The sequence below is a fragment of the Parus major genome, chromosome 13 (assembly GCF_001522545.3).
Source record: "Parus major isolate Abel chromosome 13, Parus_major1.1, whole genome shotgun sequence".
Classification (NCBI taxonomy): domain Eukaryota; kingdom Metazoa; phylum Chordata; class Aves; order Passeriformes; family Paridae; genus Parus; species Parus major.
The window spans coordinates 6610003-6629622 of record NC_031782.1 but is presented as its reverse complement, the minus strand read 5'-3'; the positions used below and the strand labels follow the sequence as shown (position 1 = coordinate 6629622).

General features: G+C 44.9%; 1 protein-coding gene across 3 annotated transcripts; it reads left to right on the top strand.

Moving 5' to 3' along the window:
• Positions 1-6: 6 nt before the first annotated feature.
• Positions 7-19553, top strand: HMGXB3 (HMG-box containing 3). Of its 3 annotated transcripts, none has more exons than XM_015641900.3 (20): positions 7-127; positions 802-952; positions 1382-1556; positions 2002-2565; positions 3227-3325; positions 4826-4957; positions 6740-7155; positions 7508-7677; positions 7971-8068; positions 8634-8732; positions 9270-9419; positions 11029-11333; positions 12714-12841; positions 13394-13525; positions 13788-13972; positions 14469-14688; positions 15771-15904; positions 16290-16406; positions 16735-16944; positions 17652-19553. In XM_015641900.3, the coding sequence occupies exons 2-20, from the start codon at positions 804-806 to the stop codon at positions 18120-18122; spliced, it is 3954 nt and encodes a 1317-aa protein (XP_015497386.1). In that variant the 5' UTR covers positions 7-127; positions 802-803; the 3' UTR covers positions 18123-19553. The 3 variants fall into 3 exon arrangements, with proteins under 3 accessions (XP_015497386.1, XP_015497384.1, XP_015497383.1); XM_015641898.3 differs by having other exon boundaries at positions 7508-7683; positions 11032-11333; XM_015641897.3 differs by having other exon boundaries at positions 7508-7683.
• The last annotated feature ends 67 nt before the right edge of the window (positions 19554-19620 follow it).

Below are 19620 nucleotides of genomic sequence, written 5' to 3'. Positions count from 1 at the left end.
GCACGCACGCTCCCCGCTGCGCGGCCAGCCCGTGGCCCCGGCGCTGCCTCCTCCACGCCGCCGCGCCCCTGCGGGGACGTGACCACAGCTCGTCGCCTGTCCGCCCTCCCGGCCGCGGAGCTGTCCGGTGAGTGGGGATACCTGGGAGGGGGCCAGGGAAACATTTAGCAGGACCGGAGGGAGCCTCGCCGCTCCGCTTGGCCTCGGGCGGTGTGGAGGAGACGGGGCTCGGAGTAACGGGCTGAGGCTCGCCCGGGCTCAGCGGCTGCGCGGGGCCGAGCTGCGGGCCGTGCCGGCACTGTACCTGCCCTAGGTCGTGCTGCCTTTTTTCCCTGTGTCCTCCCACCCCTCAGCCCAGGGGCTGGAGCTTTCCGTCATCGCTGTCGAGCGAGAAGCCGCGGAGAGCTGGCGGTGGGTAAGGGAATTGTGAAGCTTCTTGCTTGTTCAGCCTCTGGCCTCGCTTTTGTAGCGTGGCTGTAAGGACACCTTGTAGCCAGCCACTGTCTGAGTGTACAACAACTCCCTCTGGCTCACCAAACTTACCTGAGAGCTCCCCGTGGAACTGCAGCTCTGGAAATGCACATGTAGTGTATCTGCACTGAACTGGGGCTATTTGGGTTATAGAAACAGAAGTTTCCTTCTAAAAGTAGATAAATAGAAAAACACATTGATTTAATTAGGGTCAAACTTAGATGCCAACAGTGCTGTCAGTTTACTGAAACGAAAGTGATTAAAAGTGCTGTTTGTTGGCAGAAACACTGTAGGACTTGGCAAGAGCATAACCCAGAATATTTGTTTTAGCCATGGAGGCTCCCTATGATGGCACTGAGGTAACTGTGGTGATGGAGGAGATAGAGAGCACTTACACTTATGCATCACCAGTGCCATGCAAGAAGAAGAAGAAGAAACATAAAAGTGCTGGTGATCACGGAGAAAAAGCCAAGAAGCCTCGGTAAGTTCTTTCTGTCTTCATTTAGTTCCTCTGTAGGGTGTGGGAGCAGTTTTCCTTGTTTCTGACATGAGTGGACTTTGCAGTGTACTTGGAATACTTCATAGTGTAAAACATCATATATGAAACATCAGCTTGATACTTTGGGCCTGCTCAGACATTCTTCACAGGTGCCACTGTTGCTTAGTTTAAAGTTTGTTTGCCCCAGAATAATTTGCCTTAGGCTGTTCCTCAGAGGTTCTCTTTTTTTCTTCAGAGGTTCTCCTCAGAGAGAGAGTTTTCATTTGGTTAAAAAATGCATTTATAAATAAAATTAAATGTAACTTGCTTGTCACATGACCTTGAGACAAACCTAAACCACGTGGATTTATTTTTTCCCCAAGGAATTTATGTAGAATAACCTTAATGTTTCAATTTCTGGTTGTGTTTCAGATCTGCTTACCTTCTCTATTATTATGATATTTATTTGAAAGTACAGCAAGAGCTTCCACACCTCCCTCAATCTGAAATCAACAAAAAGATCAGTGAGAGCTGGAGATTGCTAAGTGTGGCTGAAAAGAGCTACTACTTGGAAAAAGCCAAGCTAGAGAAAGAGGGACTGGACCCGGTAAGTTGTCTTTATGGAAGTTCTGTGGCTGCTGAAGAGAGAGGCAGTTACCTGCTTACATAAAACTCTGTGGGAGAGTTATTTAACTGCAGATTCCAGTTTGTATCCTTGCTCAGGGCAGCCTTTATAGAAGCAGTGTGAGGCCACTGCCTTTTGTCTTTGCCTTCTGTTCAGCTGAAGGAGGATGTTTTGTAGTCCAAGATGGCTATGTCTGGTACCTGCTCACAGCAGTTATTTCTGTGTCCTTTCACCTGAGTGAGTGTTGATAAAGGGGGTGATAAAACCTGGACTGAGAGGGTTTCTGCAGGTTCTGTCATGTGGAGAAATTCCCAGCAAACTACTTCAGGAAACCATTTGAATCTTAGGCACTAAAATAGCAGGATTGAGAACTGAATCTCTTCCTTTTCTCATAATCATTTATTCCATCCTCTGCTTTTGCCCATAGAACTCCAAGGCATCCACTCGAACTGCAGTCGTCCCTGACATTCCAGGCTTTCGTAAGATTCTTCCTCGCTCCGATTATATAATTATTCCCAAAACCACTCTTCAGGAAGACAGGAGCAGGCAGTCTCTGGAGCTGTGTGTGACACAGAGCCCGGCAGCCTCCGAAGGCTTGGTGGCTCCCAGGAGCGACACCGGCGTGTCCCGTGACACCATGCAGAGCATCCTTTCCGTGGAGTCGGGCCAGGCCAGCGTCTCAGAGCAGTGCATTGCCATCGAGGGGCTGCCAGAGGACACGGCAGCCTTTGCCCAGCCCAAGGCTGCGGAAGAAGTGGTTGCCTCAGAGGTTCTCTCTCATTATGTTGGGCCTGTGACAGAGAAAGTGGCTGGAGATATCCTCTTGGATGAGACTTCTTTGGAAATAGAAGGACAGCCGTACCACACAGCCCGAGTGGTGATTGAGGAGACTATGGTGAGCAGCTCCACAGACATCTCCAATGGGACCATCGCTGTGGCCCGTCCCCAGGTGCCCAATGGGGTGTCTGTGGTGACCGTGGTGACTGGAAGGGTAAGTTTTTCCACTGACACTCAAACTCCTGCAAGATCTCACCTGAAACATCTGAGTGTTGTTTCCCCCATTTTACTTGAAATCCTCAGTGGGTGCAGGAGCTCCTCTGATTGCCCAACTTGCTGAATCTAAATGCTGAGAGAAATAGAGACTTTTATAATGAATGATACAAAAGTAACACTGTGACTAAGTTGTCTCTGCTTGCAGATTGACTCAGCCATCTGCTGATACGAATTGTCTTAACACAACTGAGTTCTTTTAATTGTTATAACAATATTTGGGGTATTGCAATGCCAGTAATTGGGTTCTGCAGTTGCACTGCAAGATTTTGGTGAGAAAAAAATGCCACTGCTCTACTCCTGATAGCTGTTGTCCTGCTTGCAAAGAGGTAGAAGGGAGTCCTTTTTAGCTGAGGTTTTAGGGCTCAGTCGTAGAAAACCTAAGTGTGAAGAGTTTTCACACTCTGTTTTCTGTTTCAAAGTGTGAGGAGTTCAGTAATTTCCAGAGTACATCTGGTAAGGCTGTTGCTATTGAAACAGTTGCTGCTCTGTCCTGTATTCTGGTCTCATCAGTCCTTAAGACACATTAATGTTCATGAGAGGGAGGGATATTGTTTTCTCTTTTGTTTTCTGCATGTATTTTCCCTTTGGCTTCATTTTAGGATACTGAAGAGAGTAGCTCTTCCACTCCTGCAACACAGTTTATCATGTTACCTTTGCCAGCTCATTCTGTTGTGGAGAACCCAGCATCAATTAAATTGGTAAGAAATTCAGAGTCTTGTATGGTATGTTAAGGTTTCAATGTAATTTTATAGATTTGTCTTAAAGATGTTAGAGTGGGAGGGATTTGCTCATGGTTCGGTTTTTAAAGATTCATTGTATCAGTTGATGTATTTCTTGTCCCTTGTGTTATGTCTTGCATAGGCTAAGAGTGTCTCTGACTTCCTACAGTGTCTTACAGGGCCCATTTCTTCTGCCTTCTTCCTCAGGGAATTCTTGGAAACAGATGGAGTAGATAAAGCTGTCACAACACATCTGGCCAACAGCAGTTTCTGTATAGCCATCTACATCCACTACTTGGATGCATATTTATCTTCATAAAAAGCCAGTGTCCATCCCTTTAAGGGCAAGGATCTGCTCTTATTACAGGAAACTGCGAAAAAGCTCTTGTTTTGGCCAGGTGGCAGGAGGGGTGCAATGACCTGCAGTTTTGAGAAGCCATATGAAAGGCAGTGTGGCCTGTTGCATGAGGTAGAATCGCTAATCTAACCACTCCAGCCACCTGTGTTTTTGCATCCATTTTGGGAGTTCATTGTGCAGTCAGTACTGCAGCTCCTTCTGTTATATAAAGTGGCATCAAATCCTATTTTCCAGGTTCTCTGTGCTTCCAGCTGGTGGAACACTGCAGATATTTATAGTGGTGCATGGTGTGATGCTCTTCCAGTTGTCTCAGGGAGAATGAGATACCTCAGGTTTTTGTTCCTGAGAAGGATCTGGTTTAAATTGACTCATTTCTTTGACAGCAGCATTTGCATTTATAGAAAAAAAATCTGTACCCAGTTAGGGAGTTACAGTACAACAGCTCCCTCGGGAGTGTTGAGAACAGGATATTGGGAAGTGCTGCGCTGACAAAAACTCAGATGTGTTGATGCAGTTGTCCTGGCAAAGATGACAGGTTCTGCTCTAGTTGTTTGTATAAATAGTACCTGGTGATGCTGCTCATGTTTCAGTAGTTCATAGCAAGTTACAGTGAAGGACCTGGGAACACTTGACCATCCCATACAGCAACAAATTACTGACAAAACTGCCTTTGCATCCTGAGTGCTTCTCCTCAAGTCTTTTTGCTGCTTTGTCATGCATGTTAATCACATCTTGTCTTACTGTGGATTGCTGTTAGAAGCATTTTAATGCCATCTTACTATGAATTTTTCATGTTCAAAAAGAACTGTTACCTCACTGTAAGTGCAAGATTAGCTTCTCCAGGAGGTTATGTGCATTGCTCATCTCTGCTCTGCAGGTTGATCTAAATGCTGGTAATACCAGAGGCTGTTATGTAGACTAAGCATTTAGACTTGCAGTAGTTCTGGTGCTGACTCACCCTGACCCAGCTGTGTGGTGTTTGTTCAGTAAAATGAATAATAGTGGAATGCTGGGGATTTGCCAAATAACATTTGTAAAGGGCTTATGAGGAAAAAGGAAGTGATCAGCACAGCTTTGTGGTTTTCACGTCTGTAGACAAATTCTTGACAATTTTGTTTCAGACAACCACCTATACTCGCAGGGGCCATGGAAATTGCACCAATCCTGGCTGTTCCTTCACTTATGTCACCAGGCATAAGCCACCAAAATGCCCAACCTGTGGGAACTTCCTGGGAGGGAAATGGATCCCAAAGGTAAATTTGTCATTCCTTTCTTGACTTTGAGACAAAAAGTGCTGGTTTTGTGAATGCCTGTGGTACTTCTAGAACTATAGATCTATCGCAGGAGGTCAGATGCACCAGAAAGGATCCCAGCATTTGTTTTCCAGTCCATGTGCTGGAGCAAGTCACTATTGCAGAGGACACTTTACCAAGGTGAGACCTGAAATCACCACACCTTGGGTAAAGATGCTGCTCGTATCTGTTAGAATAGATGGGGCTGCATTTGCTAACTCTCTCATTGAGAGACTACATTCTTCTGGCCCTCTGCCTGCACAGTTCCTGTGACTGGAAGATATTGCCTGTTCTTCCTGCTACAGCTCCAAGCTTGGGAAGTTTTGTGGTAATTAATATCAACATTTGAAGTTTTTCTACAAATTTAATTTTCTGTGGTCTTTCAACATTCCAAGTATTTTTTTTTTTAACAGAGAGGAGGAACAACTCAACTATAGCAGGTGTATTATCCTTTAGGAGCTTGTTACTAAAGTCAATCTAGTGGAAACTGAAGTGCTGTTGGGTATTGCTGTCTAATGGCCATGTGTCTGATCATGTGTCTGACCTGTAACTGGAAGTTTCCAGGTGTTGGTAGAGTTGTGTGAATGGAAAAGTCTTTGTCCACATGATGCCTACCCTGCTTAAGTTTCTCACATCTCTACTAGCTGTGTACAGAAAAACACACTTGATCCTTAAACCTTGGCACTATCCTGTTAATTAGTCAGCTCTGAACAGATGTGCATTTCTGTCTGAAGCAAGACTCCTCAGACACAATTTAAATGATGTTCTCAGTGTAAAAATTGGCATTGACATTTGGTGGCTTTGTGTGGGTTTGTTCTGAACCTCCTTTGTTTTGAGTCTGGGTCCATTAAACATTCAGGGATGAGAACTCTTTCAGGCAGCTTGCAAACTCTGTGGTGTCTGAGCTGAAGGCTGTGCTTCCTGTGTGGTAGGGTACAAATAGTGATGGTGACGTCTTTGCTTTTGTTTGGTAAACTTGCTGAGGTAGAGAGATGGCTGAATGAAAAAAGTATTTCTGGATTCTGCCTGAACACGGCATGTCTGTTGCTGTTCAGTCCTACCCTAGAATTCTGAAAGGTTTTAGAAGGAATTTTCCTTTCTGTCTTTCAGACTTACTCTGATCTGCTGGATTCCATTTCTGATATATTTTTCCGTATTCCAATTCAGTGTTCATTGTACCTTTGTTGACGCCAGTAGAATGATTTCTGTAGCCTTACTCTTGGAAGGAACATTTTTCTTAAAGTCAAAAAATCTTCATAAGTAATCCTGTTTTCTGGTTGGCTCACATGCTTGCTTCTCTGAAAGCATGTATCCAAAAGATGTAAATTCTCTGTCTTGACTCCTTTTGATTGCTCAATAATGTGGAAGAACAGACAGCATCAGAGAGCTGAAGCCATGAAAGAGAAGCATAGGAGGTGAGCCCATGCTACAGAGGGTAGCGGGTGACTTTGTGGCTTTGATGCTAATGGTGATATTTAAGGGAGTTTAAGAAAGATTGTTTCTTCGAAGTGAACAGTGTCTAAAAATAATACATGAAGGGCCAAGAAGCCAGATACAATGTTAGTAGGACCTTTTCTGTTGCAGGAGATGCTGTCTGTCTGCTCCCATACAACTCACTGCTTAAACACTTAGGATTTTGCTGTTTTGATCCAGCATTAAATAGGTCACAGGAAACATGGCATATGTGCAGGGGACTTGCTTATCTGTGAAAGCTCTGAAATGTGACTCTCTCCTTGTTTCCAGGAAAAGCAACCGAAAAGCAAATCTGAGCCAAATTCAGGCACCTCTCTTAAAACTCCAGCAGCTAAAAGAGGTCAGCAGTCAGCCCTCACAGAACCCACGGCCGTTAGCGAGAGTTCCTCCAAGTCTGCCTTGGAGAGCTCCGAAGCTGTCAGCCAGCTGCTGAATGCTGTGCCTGTCGGAGGGCAGATGCCTGAGATGGAGTGGGAGGAAGTGATCATCTCTGAGCGCCACTTTCTCCCAAATAATGTGCTTGCTGAAGACAGGAAGAGTGCTGTTGGAGTGGTGCTGGGCCAAGAGAGCCAGCGGCAAGCAGACGCTTCTTTGGAGCAGGCAGAGAAAGGAAGTGTAGGGCTGGGGATGTCGACGTCTTCTGAGGTGTTGAGTCCAAATGCCTCTGTGAAAAAGCCAGTGGTGGGGTGAGTCAGTTTTCCATGTGTTATGGGAGCATATGATATCTATTGTGTGCTCATGGGACTAGTCCAAGAAGTTGAAGGCTGTTGGCAGTGCTTCCTCTAAGGCTTATTGTTTTTGCTGTCTGTTTTGTGCCAGTTCAGGATTGTTCCTTTGAGTCTTTGTCCATCAGAGCTAATATTTTTTTTCAAGTGACATATTGTAGTCACAGGGCAGATGCAGTCTTTAGCACTGTCTCTTTCTATTGCAATAGCTGTGATTAGTGTGCTAACAAAGCACAATTCAGGGAAAAGAGGAAAACTGAAGCTGAGGGGAAATCGATGGAATATTTTTCCACTTGTAGCTGTTGTTTTTCAGAACTGATGCAACAGCTGCTACACACAAGGGACAAGAAGTAAAGAGTAAACCAAGACCCAAGCCCTCCTTGCTGGCTGCAGCCAGACCCATGCGAGCCATTCTGCCTGCTCCAGCCAGCATGGGAAGAGAAGCCAGCACGGAGCAGCCGAGCAGCAGACAGGCCTTTACAAGTACTGGTAAAAGCAGCATTTTCTGTGTGCTTTGGGAGCTGTTGTCTTTCCTCACCATGCTGAAGTGGTGTCTGCCAATAATATAGGTTTCAAGGGAGGTGGTTACCAATGCTAGAAAAAAAACACTTTGTTTCTGCCTGAGTGCAGTAAATGGGCCATGAAACACCTGCTTGGTTATTTCAAGCTTATAGGAAAGATCTCACATGACTGTAGTGGCATTTACCAAAGATGCCAGAAGGAAACAGAACCTGTTTTCTCACATTTAACCTGGTGCATCTCTTTCCTCCTTCTAGACAAGCATTCCCCTGTGAGAACATCAGGCTTGAAGCCCAGTACACTGAAACAGTTGGGCCAGTCAGTTCTGCAGCCACCAACTGCTGAGGAACAAAAGGTTGTTCTTCAAATGCAAATTATTTTCCTGGATTTTTGTGGGGAGGGTTTTGTTCGTGGTTTTTGTTTGGTTTGTTTGTTTTTTTCGCTCAGGTGAGAGATATGACCTGAGTGAGAAATAGAACAGAAAATACAGCAGTCTTATGATGATGAGATCTGGGACTGGCTGCTTTTATTGTGTGGCTGGGTAGAATGACTGCTTGGTGGCTGAGTGTGGGAACTGAGCTGAGAGATGCTGTTGGACAATCCATCTGTTGCTTACTTTGGGAATCTCCAAGCTACTTCCAGAAGATGTTTTGAGGATCTGCTGGTGCTTTGATAATCTGGCATGCAGTATTGAATACTGAGCTTTTCACCTATAAAATATGACTGAGTATGCCAAGGTGCTGAAATGAATCTGTGAATTGTAATGCCTTTGCATGCAAAATAGTGTCTTATGGTATTATAGCTGTTGAATGAACAATCTCTTGGGGGCAGGAATGCTAATAGATATTGATTATTGATGCATGTATGTATTTAGTAGTAGGTGTCTGATGGGTATTGTTTTTTCTGTTTTCAATTTCTAGCTCCACAGTTCTGTGACAAGCAGGGCATCTCAGGTTAAAGTTGTGGAGGTCAAACCAGACATATTCCCTTCCTACAAGTACAGTTGCACCGTAACTTTGGTGAGGATTTTTCAAATAGTGTGACTTCTGCCACAGGGAGTGTCCTCATTGGAATGAGAATGTTCTGGGAATTCTGTTTTACTGACTTGCACAAATACATCTCATTTTTAATATGAAATAATCTGTACTTTGTGTCATTTCTAGACCTAGTCCAGGATGACTGTGCTCTGTTTTGCAGTTAAGTTTGGGGCCTTGTTAAAAGATGGATTTTAACTCATGTCCCTGTGCATAATTCCCATCCCTCCCTGAGTTCAGCAGGGAGGATCAGGGGTTTCTGAATGAATTTAATGTGCTTTTGGCCTGGAGAACTGGCCCCAGAATCTTTAAGTGCCACTTAAAAGATTCTGTGCAAAGTGACAGGGCTTGCTGTTGATGTTTAAACAAGATGCTATAACGTGGAGATAAAACATACAGTAATATTTTTTAGAATCTTGTTGGCTTAGAATCATAGTCATTCAGGCTGGAAAAGACCTTTAAGATCATGGAATCCAACTACTAAAAGCCAAGGTCAGCAAACATCTCTTTTGTGTCACTCAGGATTTGGGATTAGCAACATCACGTGGCAGAGGGAAATGCAAGAACCCCTCCTGCAGTTATGTGTACACAAACAGGCACAAGCCACGCATCTGTCCAAGCTGTGGATACAACCTTGCCAAAGACAGGACTGAGAAAACAGCAAAATCCCTGGTAAGGTTCAAGCTGGCTTGTTTTATCACCTGTCTGTTGTGAGCTGGGCAGAGAAGTTTAGTTTGCAAGTCCCTGTGGAAACATGGTTTGGGCTTTTTTTTTGGTTGTTTTTTTTTTTTTTTTCATTATGATAAGCTTTTTTGGCAGAATGGTTCCTGTTTAAAATATCTGTGATGATGTTTGTTGAGCTCCTGTAGCAGTGATGCTTCAGGCTGAGAGTGAGTCTGAGCACACCCAGTGCTACCACTGGGTGTCTCCTCAACTTAAAAATGTACTGTTGTGTCAGTACATGCTGGGAAACTGAACCCTGAAGTCACAGCATTGCTGTGTCAGCTTTGTTGAACTTCAGACTTCATCAAGAAACTCCCAAGTATGCTCTGCTTTGTGAGCAGTTTGGGGCTAGTGTCAGTTAAGTTAGTATGTTTTGTATTAGAGCTTCCTGTTTTTAAGGGTTTGTAGAGCAACTTTACTTCCAACCCGAATTTATTTCTGGATGTAGAGGTTTTTTTTCATAAAAATGTTTTCAGATGTCAGCTGTTCTATGTGGATGTAATTAATTCTGGGATTGGTTTTTTTTGCCCTTACAGTCTCAAAGTTTAGCTTTTCTCATACTGAATTGTCATGTTTTTAAAGCAATAAATGAAAAAGGGAGCTTTCCTGCTCTTAGCTGAAATGCCTACTCCAGCAAATAGTCAGAATTTTAGTCTGTGTAGTAATGACTCATCCACTTGCCTTTTTTTTTATTTTGAACATAACTTTGTGTAGTGATTTTGTTGTTTTTTTTAAAAACAAACAAACTGAAATGGCCTGTGTGAAACTCACATACAAACAGCTGTGTAAGGAACAGCAGTGTGCTTAGCTCAGCTTGCATTCTGAGAGGCATGTGGCTTGTCTCTTCCTCATTTAGTTTTCTTTTTTTTCTGGTTGTAGATCTGTTTAACTTTCCTGTCACATAGTTCATTGTTGTCTCTGGGCTTTTAACTGATTATTTATCTCATTGCTAGACTTGTCAGAAAACCGGGCTGAAATGTTGACAGAAGAGTTTCGGGGATTAAACAGATCAGCCTGTTTGTATTTTCTGTTCTCGTGGGACAACCTGGAGTTTAGTTCTCCTGTGTTTGTGCATTTTGTTGTGATGGTACGTGTGTTGGAGAAGGGTAGACCATAGCTGATCAATTGTTATTGATTAGTGTGTTCTGTATATCACAGCCCCCAGTTTCTGGAGAGCTGTGTAGGCTCTCCCTGAGCCTGTGCCTGATAAATTGTGGAGAAAGACAGTGAAAGAAGTGATGAGAGTTATTGAAGTGATTATATACCTGTTGGTGGTTAGTCTCACCTTCTGTACCCCAGTCCCTGCACTTAACAGTTTAATGGCCAATCTGTGACGGTCTGGCAGTGCAGGAATTCCTGAAGGACTGGGTTGTAATAAACTATTTTTGTTAAAGTAATCTGGGCTTGAAACTCCTGTGAGGAGTCAATGATTCCTCAGTAGAGTAGAAGTCAGGTTTACTGAGTGCAAACATTACTGTGTTTCTGGCTAGCTTTTATGATTTCTTTGGGCTTAATATTTCATCCCCATGCTTGCCTGGTTGGATATGTTGCTTTCTAGGAGGTGGTCAGTCCAGGTCAGTCGGATGTGCTGAACACCAGCGAGCCCCTAACGCCATCCCAGAAGGAAATCCAGCGTCAGTCCACGCTGCAGCTGCTGCGCAAGGTGATGCAGATCCCCGAGAACGAGTCAGAGCTGGCAGAGATCTTCACCCTCATCCATGAGCTCAACAGCTCCCGGCTCATCCTGTCCAACGTGAGTGAGGAGACTGTGACCATCGAGCAGACCTCCTGGTCCAACTACTACGAGTCTCCGTGTGTGCAGTGCCTCCTCTGTAACAGCCCCTTGTTCAAAGGGGGACAGAAGTAAGATTCTGCTTTGGATTTTGACTCTTTCAAACTCATTTTGCTGATTTTCTTTGTTATGAGTCTGTCTGAAATAATATTTGCTTTAGCCCTGGTAGTGAAGCTGGTGAAAGTGACACTGAATAAGCAAAATGTGTGTGGAAAGGGTTTAGCAGGATCAAAGAGTGACTGCAAAGTCTAGATGTAACTTTTTTCTTATTGAGACAGAGTATTTTCATTAGTCATCCCCTCTCTGTTTTCCATTCTAATACTCTGAGGCTGAGAGAGGAAAACTCTGTAAAAATCCTGTGTTTACTGATGTGTGTTGTGAGATTTCCTTTTTCTCTCTCTGCCTAGTCTGGATATTTTCTATGTGGATCTTTTTATTTATGATATTTTTATTCCTTTAATTTCTTAGTGTGTGCCTGAGTGATTGCTCTTCTGGAACAAATATCCAAATAGAAACCTGAAGGACTTTCAGAAACTTTTAGTACATAGGCTAGATTGCCTTAACTAGATTTGAATGAAGGCTTGTAGGATATCTCCTCCCTGAGTCTGCCATGCATCCTCCTGTTTCTGAAAACATGATCTAAAATTTTTCCTACAGCAAAATGTTGGGGAGTTTAACATTGTGTTTCTTTCTTCCACAAAAAAATTCTTCATACAAATGATGGATATTTGCTTTGGTCAGGCTAGCACTAATTGAGATCTTTCCAGAAGAGACACTTCTTATGCTCTATGTTTTTTTACCCAGAACAGAGCAATCTCACACCCTGTCCATCACCTTGGGACTTACCAACCTGTGCATTGTACATCTTTGTCTGTGCCTGGCTGCTCTGCAGTATTCTGCATCTGGGACTCTCCCATGTGCCTGCACTGGCTCTATTTGAAGCCCTGCCAGTGGGAGGGAGGTGACTATGGCTTTGATTCCTGTTTTCTCAGGTGGACAGCAGTATTTCAGCCACTGGCACTCTCCTGTCTGAACCTCCCCCTTGGCAATTACACTGTAGAGGAGCAGACCTTTCTGAATCTCTGTGTGCAGGGACAGGCTGTTGGGTGGAATGTGTTACTGATCACCACAGCTATGGCACAGACCCTTCTCCCGTGGCAGCTGGGGCCATAGATTTTTCTCCACCTCTCCAACAGTAGATGCCCAGTGTATGGAGCTGGAGGGATGCTCTAGTGCTGTTGAAGAGAATGTGAGCAGTGACCTGACTCTGCCTGGGAAATCTGTTTTAAAATGTAGCTCTTCTTTTCCTGGTGTGATATGATGTGGTGAGCTGGCTTAGATTTGCACAATAATAAACTCATGTCATTTGGAATATCTGAAGTTACTGCAGGGCTGGACTAAAAAGCCCATTTGCTTCACTCAGAGTGGTTTTTTTTTGTTGTGTGTTGCAGTTCTCTTGCTGGTCCTCAGGAGTGTTGGCTGCTGACAGCCAATCGGTTACAGGTGGTTACAGCTCAGGTCAAAGTGTGCTTGAACCTGCAGTGTCTGGCCCTCCATAGCTTCACTGACATTTACACAGGTAGGAAAGATGTGACCATACAGAATGACTACAGTCTGAACCTGTTAGAAGCCTTGCAATTGTATCAGGGCATTGTCCAGGCACAGAAAAGCTTATTCCCTTCTCCAGTGTACTAAATTTGAATTATCTTTTAATTGCTTCTGCTTATTTTGCAAGTAAATCTATATCTTGAGTGAAAACACATGCATGTTCTGGTGAGGAAGACCTTTCCTTGATTCACTGGTGTAGGTCTCTGTGTGAATGTTGAGTTCTGCAGGGCAACCCCTGAGATCACAGTCAGAAATCTCTGGAGAGTGCTGTTTCATGGCATTGGCTAGTGAGATGGATTGGCAGATGCTCCTTGTTGCTTTTTTAATCAATAGACAAGTCTGTGAAAGGAGCTAATCTTTGAGCAGGGAACTCTGCATTTCAGAGGTGCAGAAGCACTGTTTGTGTTTCCATTATCCTCTAAGCTGTACTCTTGTGAGTGTGCTGTGTATCAGTAAGGAATATATTTCTTTAAGAGGAGGATCTGGAACCCTACAGACAATAACTGTCTTGTTTTAACTGCAGGCCTTTTCAATGTGGGTAACAAATTGTTAGTGAGCTTGGATCTTCTGTTTGCAATCCGAAACCACATTAAACTTGGAGAGGATCCCAGAGTGGCTGTTGGCAATATCCTTGACTCTGTTCAGGAGCAAACTGGTGGGTTTTCCATCTTTCTTTTTATCATAACATATTGAACTGTGACCTGATGATGATTGTTAGGTTATAAAATGGCAAAAACTCACCTATTTTAGTATGTTTCTATTAAATCACTTTTTAACTAAACAGTACTTCTATGACCAGTACTTTGTAACAATTCTCTGGAGGGTAGGTTTGGTTTTATCCTGCATAGGAGACCCCTACTACCTCTCCACTGGCTTCAGGACATGAAAAGTGTAACAGTGGCATGTTCTTTTTTCAGACAAAAGCCTGAGCCCTGATGAGCAGGGTCAGCTCCAGGAGCTGCTGTGCAATGGCTACTGGGCTTTTGAATGTCTGACAGTCCGGGATTACAATGATATGATCTGTGGAATCTGTGGCATAACCCCCAAGGTGGAAATAGCCCAGAGGAATACGGAAAATGTCCTAGCACTGAAAAATATAGAGGTAGGTTTTTCCCACAGCTCACATCCTGTTCATGTTCAAAGCAGATCATAATGATTTTTTGCTGACTCTGGTCTTCATGATACACAATAAATGCACGAGATCTTTGTGAGTGGTTTTTTGCTGATGCCTGACAAGAGGATGTGGCTGGAGCAGCAATGCCTGTGCTTCCTCTTAGAGGTGTTGATGTACAGTTCAGGAAAAACAAGATCCTTTGTCCCTGGACCACAGCTGTTGTCCAGCAGTCTTGGGCAGTAGGATCCTTGGATGGAAAAAAAGCCCTTGTAGGAGAATGTAGGATGTCTGGCTTTTATGTCAAATATGTCAAATTTTGAGTCTTAGCCGATGCAAAGTGTTTGTGGGAAGCTTTAGGAGGCTGAAATCATCTTATTCAGGAGCACTCTCCTGGATAGTCCTCATGCCATGAGTGAGACTGACACAAAACTGTCAAATGACCTCTGGTTATTTCTATTTGACCACTGTTTTTTTCTCTCTGTAGTTTACTTGGCCAGAATACTTGCCATCAAGTGAAGTGAATGTAGAAGACTTTTGGTCCACAATGGAGACAGAGGTGATTGAGCAGGTGGCTTTTCCTTCTAGCATCCCCATCACAAAGTTCGATGCCTCTATTGTTGCTCCTTTCTTCCCTCCACTGATGAGAGGAGCAGTGGTGATCAATACAGAGAAGGACAAGAACCTGCATGAACAGCCAGTGCCAGGTAATGGCTCAGGTTGTGCTTATTAAGGGAGTGCTTGATGTGTTAGTGACTTCAGTCTTGGTGATGTTTAGCATTAAGAATTGCTGATTGCATGACACTTTAAAAGTTACATGTGCTGAGAAAAGCCACGAGCATTGGGGTGATTTCACCTGTTCTCAGGCTACTTTTCTGCTTGAGGCTTGGGTTTTCCTGTGAAGTTTGGATGCACTGGTGGGCTCTGATGCATTTGAGACATGGGGGACATGAGAGCATTGCACCCCAGGTGAGACAGAATCTGATTGCAGAGGGATGCATGCACATCTTGAATGCCAGTCAGTGTTTGTTTCATGTTAGACTAATACTTGGAGTGTGGAAGTTACATGTAGTGCTTGGTATCTCAGTGTTACAACCTCAATAAAGGATGAATAAGTTTTTACAAAACCTGAGAAAAAAAACTAGGAGAGTGGTGTGCTAGTCCTGATCAGAGTTGTCAACATTCATGACATCCACTGCATATTGACTGCATGGAACAAGAAACAGTGAGAGGAATAATCTCAGATCTGAGAGCTAAGATTGGTTAGCACCCGGTTCCCTTAATAATTTAGGTATTGGGTATAAGAAGGAAAACTGGCTTTGCAAGCTTAACAAGTGTGTGAGGTGGCTTTGCAGACAGGGCTGCAGCTGCATCAGAGTTGGGCTGCAGAAGAGCTACGTGGGCTTTTGTGGAAGTGGAGCTCCAAAGAAAGAACCAGGGAGATGTGAAGGCTGAGCTCGGAGCTGTTCAGTCCAAAGGCTACAGTAACATTTATCTCTGCTCTTCCTCACTTGGTTATCCTCACATCAATCATTTAAAGGTTACAAATGACAGGATAGATAAGTGCTTATGGAGTCTGCTGCTATGCTGGGCTCAGTCTGGTGACCTCAGCAGCGAAGGGCTCAAGACAAGTGTGGGCTGTGACGTGCTTTACAAGTAGGGCTGTTCACAGCTTTCTCATGCTGGCTGTGGGTTGTGCAATCTCTGCTTCTGTAGTCTTTGTAAGAAATTATTTTGGTAAGCTCTCTTCCTGACAATGAGTGCTGAGACCTGTTTCCTGCCTTTGCAGGCAATGGAAGTGCCTTGGTGAGGCTCCTTCAGGAAGAAGTCTTCAGGCCTGAGCTGATAAACTCTTACAGTGAGGAAGAGCTGCAGAGCTTTCTGACACAGTGTGGCATCCCCTGGGAGGCATCACATACAAAGGTAATGGCTTGTTTGCCCACATACAAGCCTGCAGGAGTGGAGCTGTTCTTCACTGTCTTTCCCTCATCCACTCTTGCCATCCTTGACAATTAATTTCTCATCTGACTGCACTAAGGGCAGGGATGGGTGCCAGCAGGTTATAGGATAATTTACACATCGTGAAATAAATTGAACCTTTGTGGGCTAGAAGAAAGGAAGCCTATAATTACCTTGTCACTGGCTCAGCGTTGTGTAATTGCTTGTCACCCTCACAGTGCTGAGTGTGGGATTAGGAAGCTATTGGATGAAGTGCAAATTAGGATTTGGGAGACCTTGCATATTGCCTTTCCCATCACTGCAGGAGTATGTTAATTTAGACACTTTCTCTGGGGCCTCTCTTTTCTAGGAGGAGCTCTGCTACTCCCTCCTGGCTCTCTGTGAGTTTGTACAGAATGGGACAAGCATTACACCATCTTCTGCTCATCACACAGGAGGGAAAATCTACAAAGTGTGTCCACATCAGGTAAGGAAGACTGGAGCCATGGTACTTTTTGTCTTCCTCAGCTGTTATTTGCTTAACAGCATGGAACTTATTGAACAGAAGCAATGGAATGGGCTTCTCTGTGCCTTGGGAATGAAACATGTTCCTTGGGGCTTGGAAAATTCCCCAAGACAAGGTGAATGTGTATGAGAAGGAAACAGAGTATCTTTCTCTAAAGTAGCTGTCTGGTTACTGTATAATGTGGAATACCTGAAAAGAAGTAAAATAAGTTGATTTTTTTTAAGACTAGGATTTTTCTGTAAGTTTTTAGTTTTACTATGCTGCTTATGTTAATCCTTTTTTTTCCTAGGTTGTGTGTGGCTCAAAGTACATAGTAAGAGGTGAAAATGCTCGGGATCACGTGGACTTGTTGGTATCCTCACGTCACTGGCCTCCAGTATATGTTGTTGATACAGCCTCTTCAGTGGCACTATGTGCAGACCTCTGCTGGCCTGACCTGACTTCCCAGATGTGGGGGAAGAACCAGGGCTGCTTCTCTGACCCCATGGAACCTCCAACGGTTAGTTATGTCTTTGCTCTCTGCTGTGCCACTCCAGCTGGAAAAGTTGCAAGAGAGATTAAAATGACACCCCCCTCCACTCCCCCCATGTATAACCTTGAGCATTGTGGCTCAAGATAATTTCATACAATCACAGAATGGGTTGGGTTGGAAGGACACGTAAAGCTCATCCAGTTCACCCCCCTGCCACAGGCAGGGTCATCTTCCACTAGGCCAGGTTGCTCACAGCCCCATCCAGCCTGGTCTTGAACACTGCAAGAGGTGAATTTGACCTGATAAATATCTCCTGATTTAAGCTTTGCCAGTGCATCCCTTCTAAGCATAGCAGAATGTATTAGGTGTTGCCTGGGGATTGTGTTGGATTAATTGTCCTTAGCAGGAAGAGCTGTGCTGGAAGTGCATTGTAACAGTTCAGATCAGAATTTGCATGTCACTTATTTTGACACAGCAACTCAATTCTTTCAAACTGCTGATATTCCTGGAGAAATGGGGGAGGAAGGTGGTTCCTAGTGCCTTGGGATTGTCTGAGGGCATACAAGTGAGGAGGGACTGTACTTTGTGGCATGTAGGGGAAGCCTGGATCATTTAGCCCTCCCTCTGTCCTGGGTCGTAGTGTTGTTTGGAGTTTGGCCAGCCAGTAATTTTGTCATCTCGGCTGCAGGGAGTTACTCATTGTTCTACCTGGTGTGTGTGTGTCTCTCCCCCAGTACGTGTCCTGCCCTGAGCTGCTGGACCAGCACTACAGCGTGGACGTGACGGTGGCTGAGCACTCCCTTCAGCACCCCGTCACCAAGTCCTCGGCGCGCCGAATCGTCCACACGGGCTCGGAGCAGAGCAGCCCCTGGGATCCCACAGCTCAGCACCACTGCATCTCCCTGTGCCGCGAGCTGGAGCCGTACGGAGCCATCATCACCGCCATCAACGACAGCAAAACCAGCAACGTGCGCCAAAGGCCCATCACCTTCGAGAACCCCACGCACTATTACCTCTACAACCGCCTCATGGACTTCCTCACCAGCAGGGAAATCGTCAACAGGCAGATCCAGGAGATCGTGCAGAGCTGCCAGCCGGGGGAGGTGGTGATCCGTGACGCGCTCTACCGGCTCGGGGTGGCCCAGATCAAAACAGAAACGGAAGAGGATGAAGAGGGGAAGCAGGAGGAGGATAGGGGTTGCTGAGTAACAAAACAGCCTGTTGGTTTCTCTCTCTGGTTGTGTGGATGGGTGGGCTGAGCCAGCTTTTGTAGCTGTCTGGCTTGAGAGTTTATTTTTACAGGTTGGAGGTGTGATGCTGGTGGCTTTGCTGTTTCTGACCAAAGAGCTCTGTGCTTCCATAGCATCGTGATAACTGCTGCGAGCATGGGTCTGTCACCCCTTTGCAGAAGGCTGCAGCTGCCTTCAAGGCATGTGATGGACCTGCTGTCCTGGGCTGTGGGATGTTGCACTCCCTGCAGCTGGAGACGAGACAGGAGTTGCTGATAGCAGGGAGTGTGCGTGGTCAAACACACACAGGATTTTTTAATTCTGAATCTTGCTTGCTGACTTCTTTATGCTTATTGGTGGCAGGGCTGGGGGTGTGGGACCAGCATAAAAGGTAGATGGCTACAACAATTTCCCTCAAAACATTCTGAATAGGTGAATTTAGGATACTGACTCTTGCTTGGTAATCTTGCAGAGCTCTCATAGGCATTGGCTGCAAGGAGTCTTGAGGAGGAGGAGCTGTGCTGCTTTAACATGCTGTATCTGGGGAGTCTCCCTGAAGCACTCCTGGTCCAGGATTGTGGGTACTTTGGCTGCAGGGAGTTTCTAGAATTGTTTTTCCTTTCACATGAGCACTAGTAACTTAGAAGCCAAAAGGTACAGTGAGAGGAATGTGTTCTGTATGGTAGGGTAAGAACTGAGTCCCAGGGCAGCTGAGGGTTTGGAGAATGGTTTAAGTGCTGTTGAGAGGGACACCCAAACACTCTCTGTGGGATCAAGGAGGAATGATGAATTCAGTGTCTCCAGAGCAAGCAGAGTTCTGTAAACCTTCATGGATGTGCTGGGAGAGCTGCCACCCACGTGTGCAATCTCATCACTTTGTCAGGTGTCACACCTGCCCTGCCCATGTTCTCACAGTGCTCTGGGAGTCAGAGGAGTCTCCTCTCCTGCTGCCCTGGTTGCTTTGTCAGCCCCTTTAGAGGAGTCAGGATGAGACCTGTGCAGCACACCTGGGGCTCTGGGTGCAAAGCTGTGCTGTCATTGCTGTGGCTCCCTTTGGCCATGGCTGGTGGTGAAGGTGTTTGATGTTTGTTGTGACCCGCAGAGGAGACAAGCAGGATGCCAGACTGCTAAGTTGCCATCTTGGGAGTTTATTTTGTCTGAGTGAGCAGTGGGGAAGATTCTGAGGCTTGCGGTGTGGTTGAAAACTCCCTTCTGTGAAGGGGAACCTATTGAGTACCATACTGTTAAAGTAAATGTATTAAGTCTGAGCAGATGCAGTAATCATGGCTTGGGGTTTTTCTGTTAAGAACATTAACTTATTATAAGAGACATTAGTGACTTTTTTCAGTCAGTGATAAAGTTTAATAAATTATCTCCAATTTTGGGGGTGAAACTGTGGTTAAGTGACTTGGGCTGTTTGTTGGTTTGCTTTTTTTTTTTTGTCTACAAGATGTGGATGGCTTCAGGAGAAAAG

Bases quoted from the DNA above. Each gene is read 5' to 3' on its own strand.
- HMGXB3 (XM_015641897.3), top strand. From the start codon at position 804: ATGGAGGCTCCCTATGATGGCACTGAGGTAACTGTGGTGATGGAGGAG. The intron at 1,557-2,001 runs GTAAGTTGTCTT...TTTTGCCCATAG, and splicing joins AGAAAGAGGGACTGGACCCG to AACTCCAAGGCATCCACTCG. The intron at 14,689-15,770 runs GTAATGGCTCAG...CTGCCTTTGCAG, and splicing joins GCATGAACAGCCAGTGCCAG to GCAATGGAAGTGCCTTGGTG.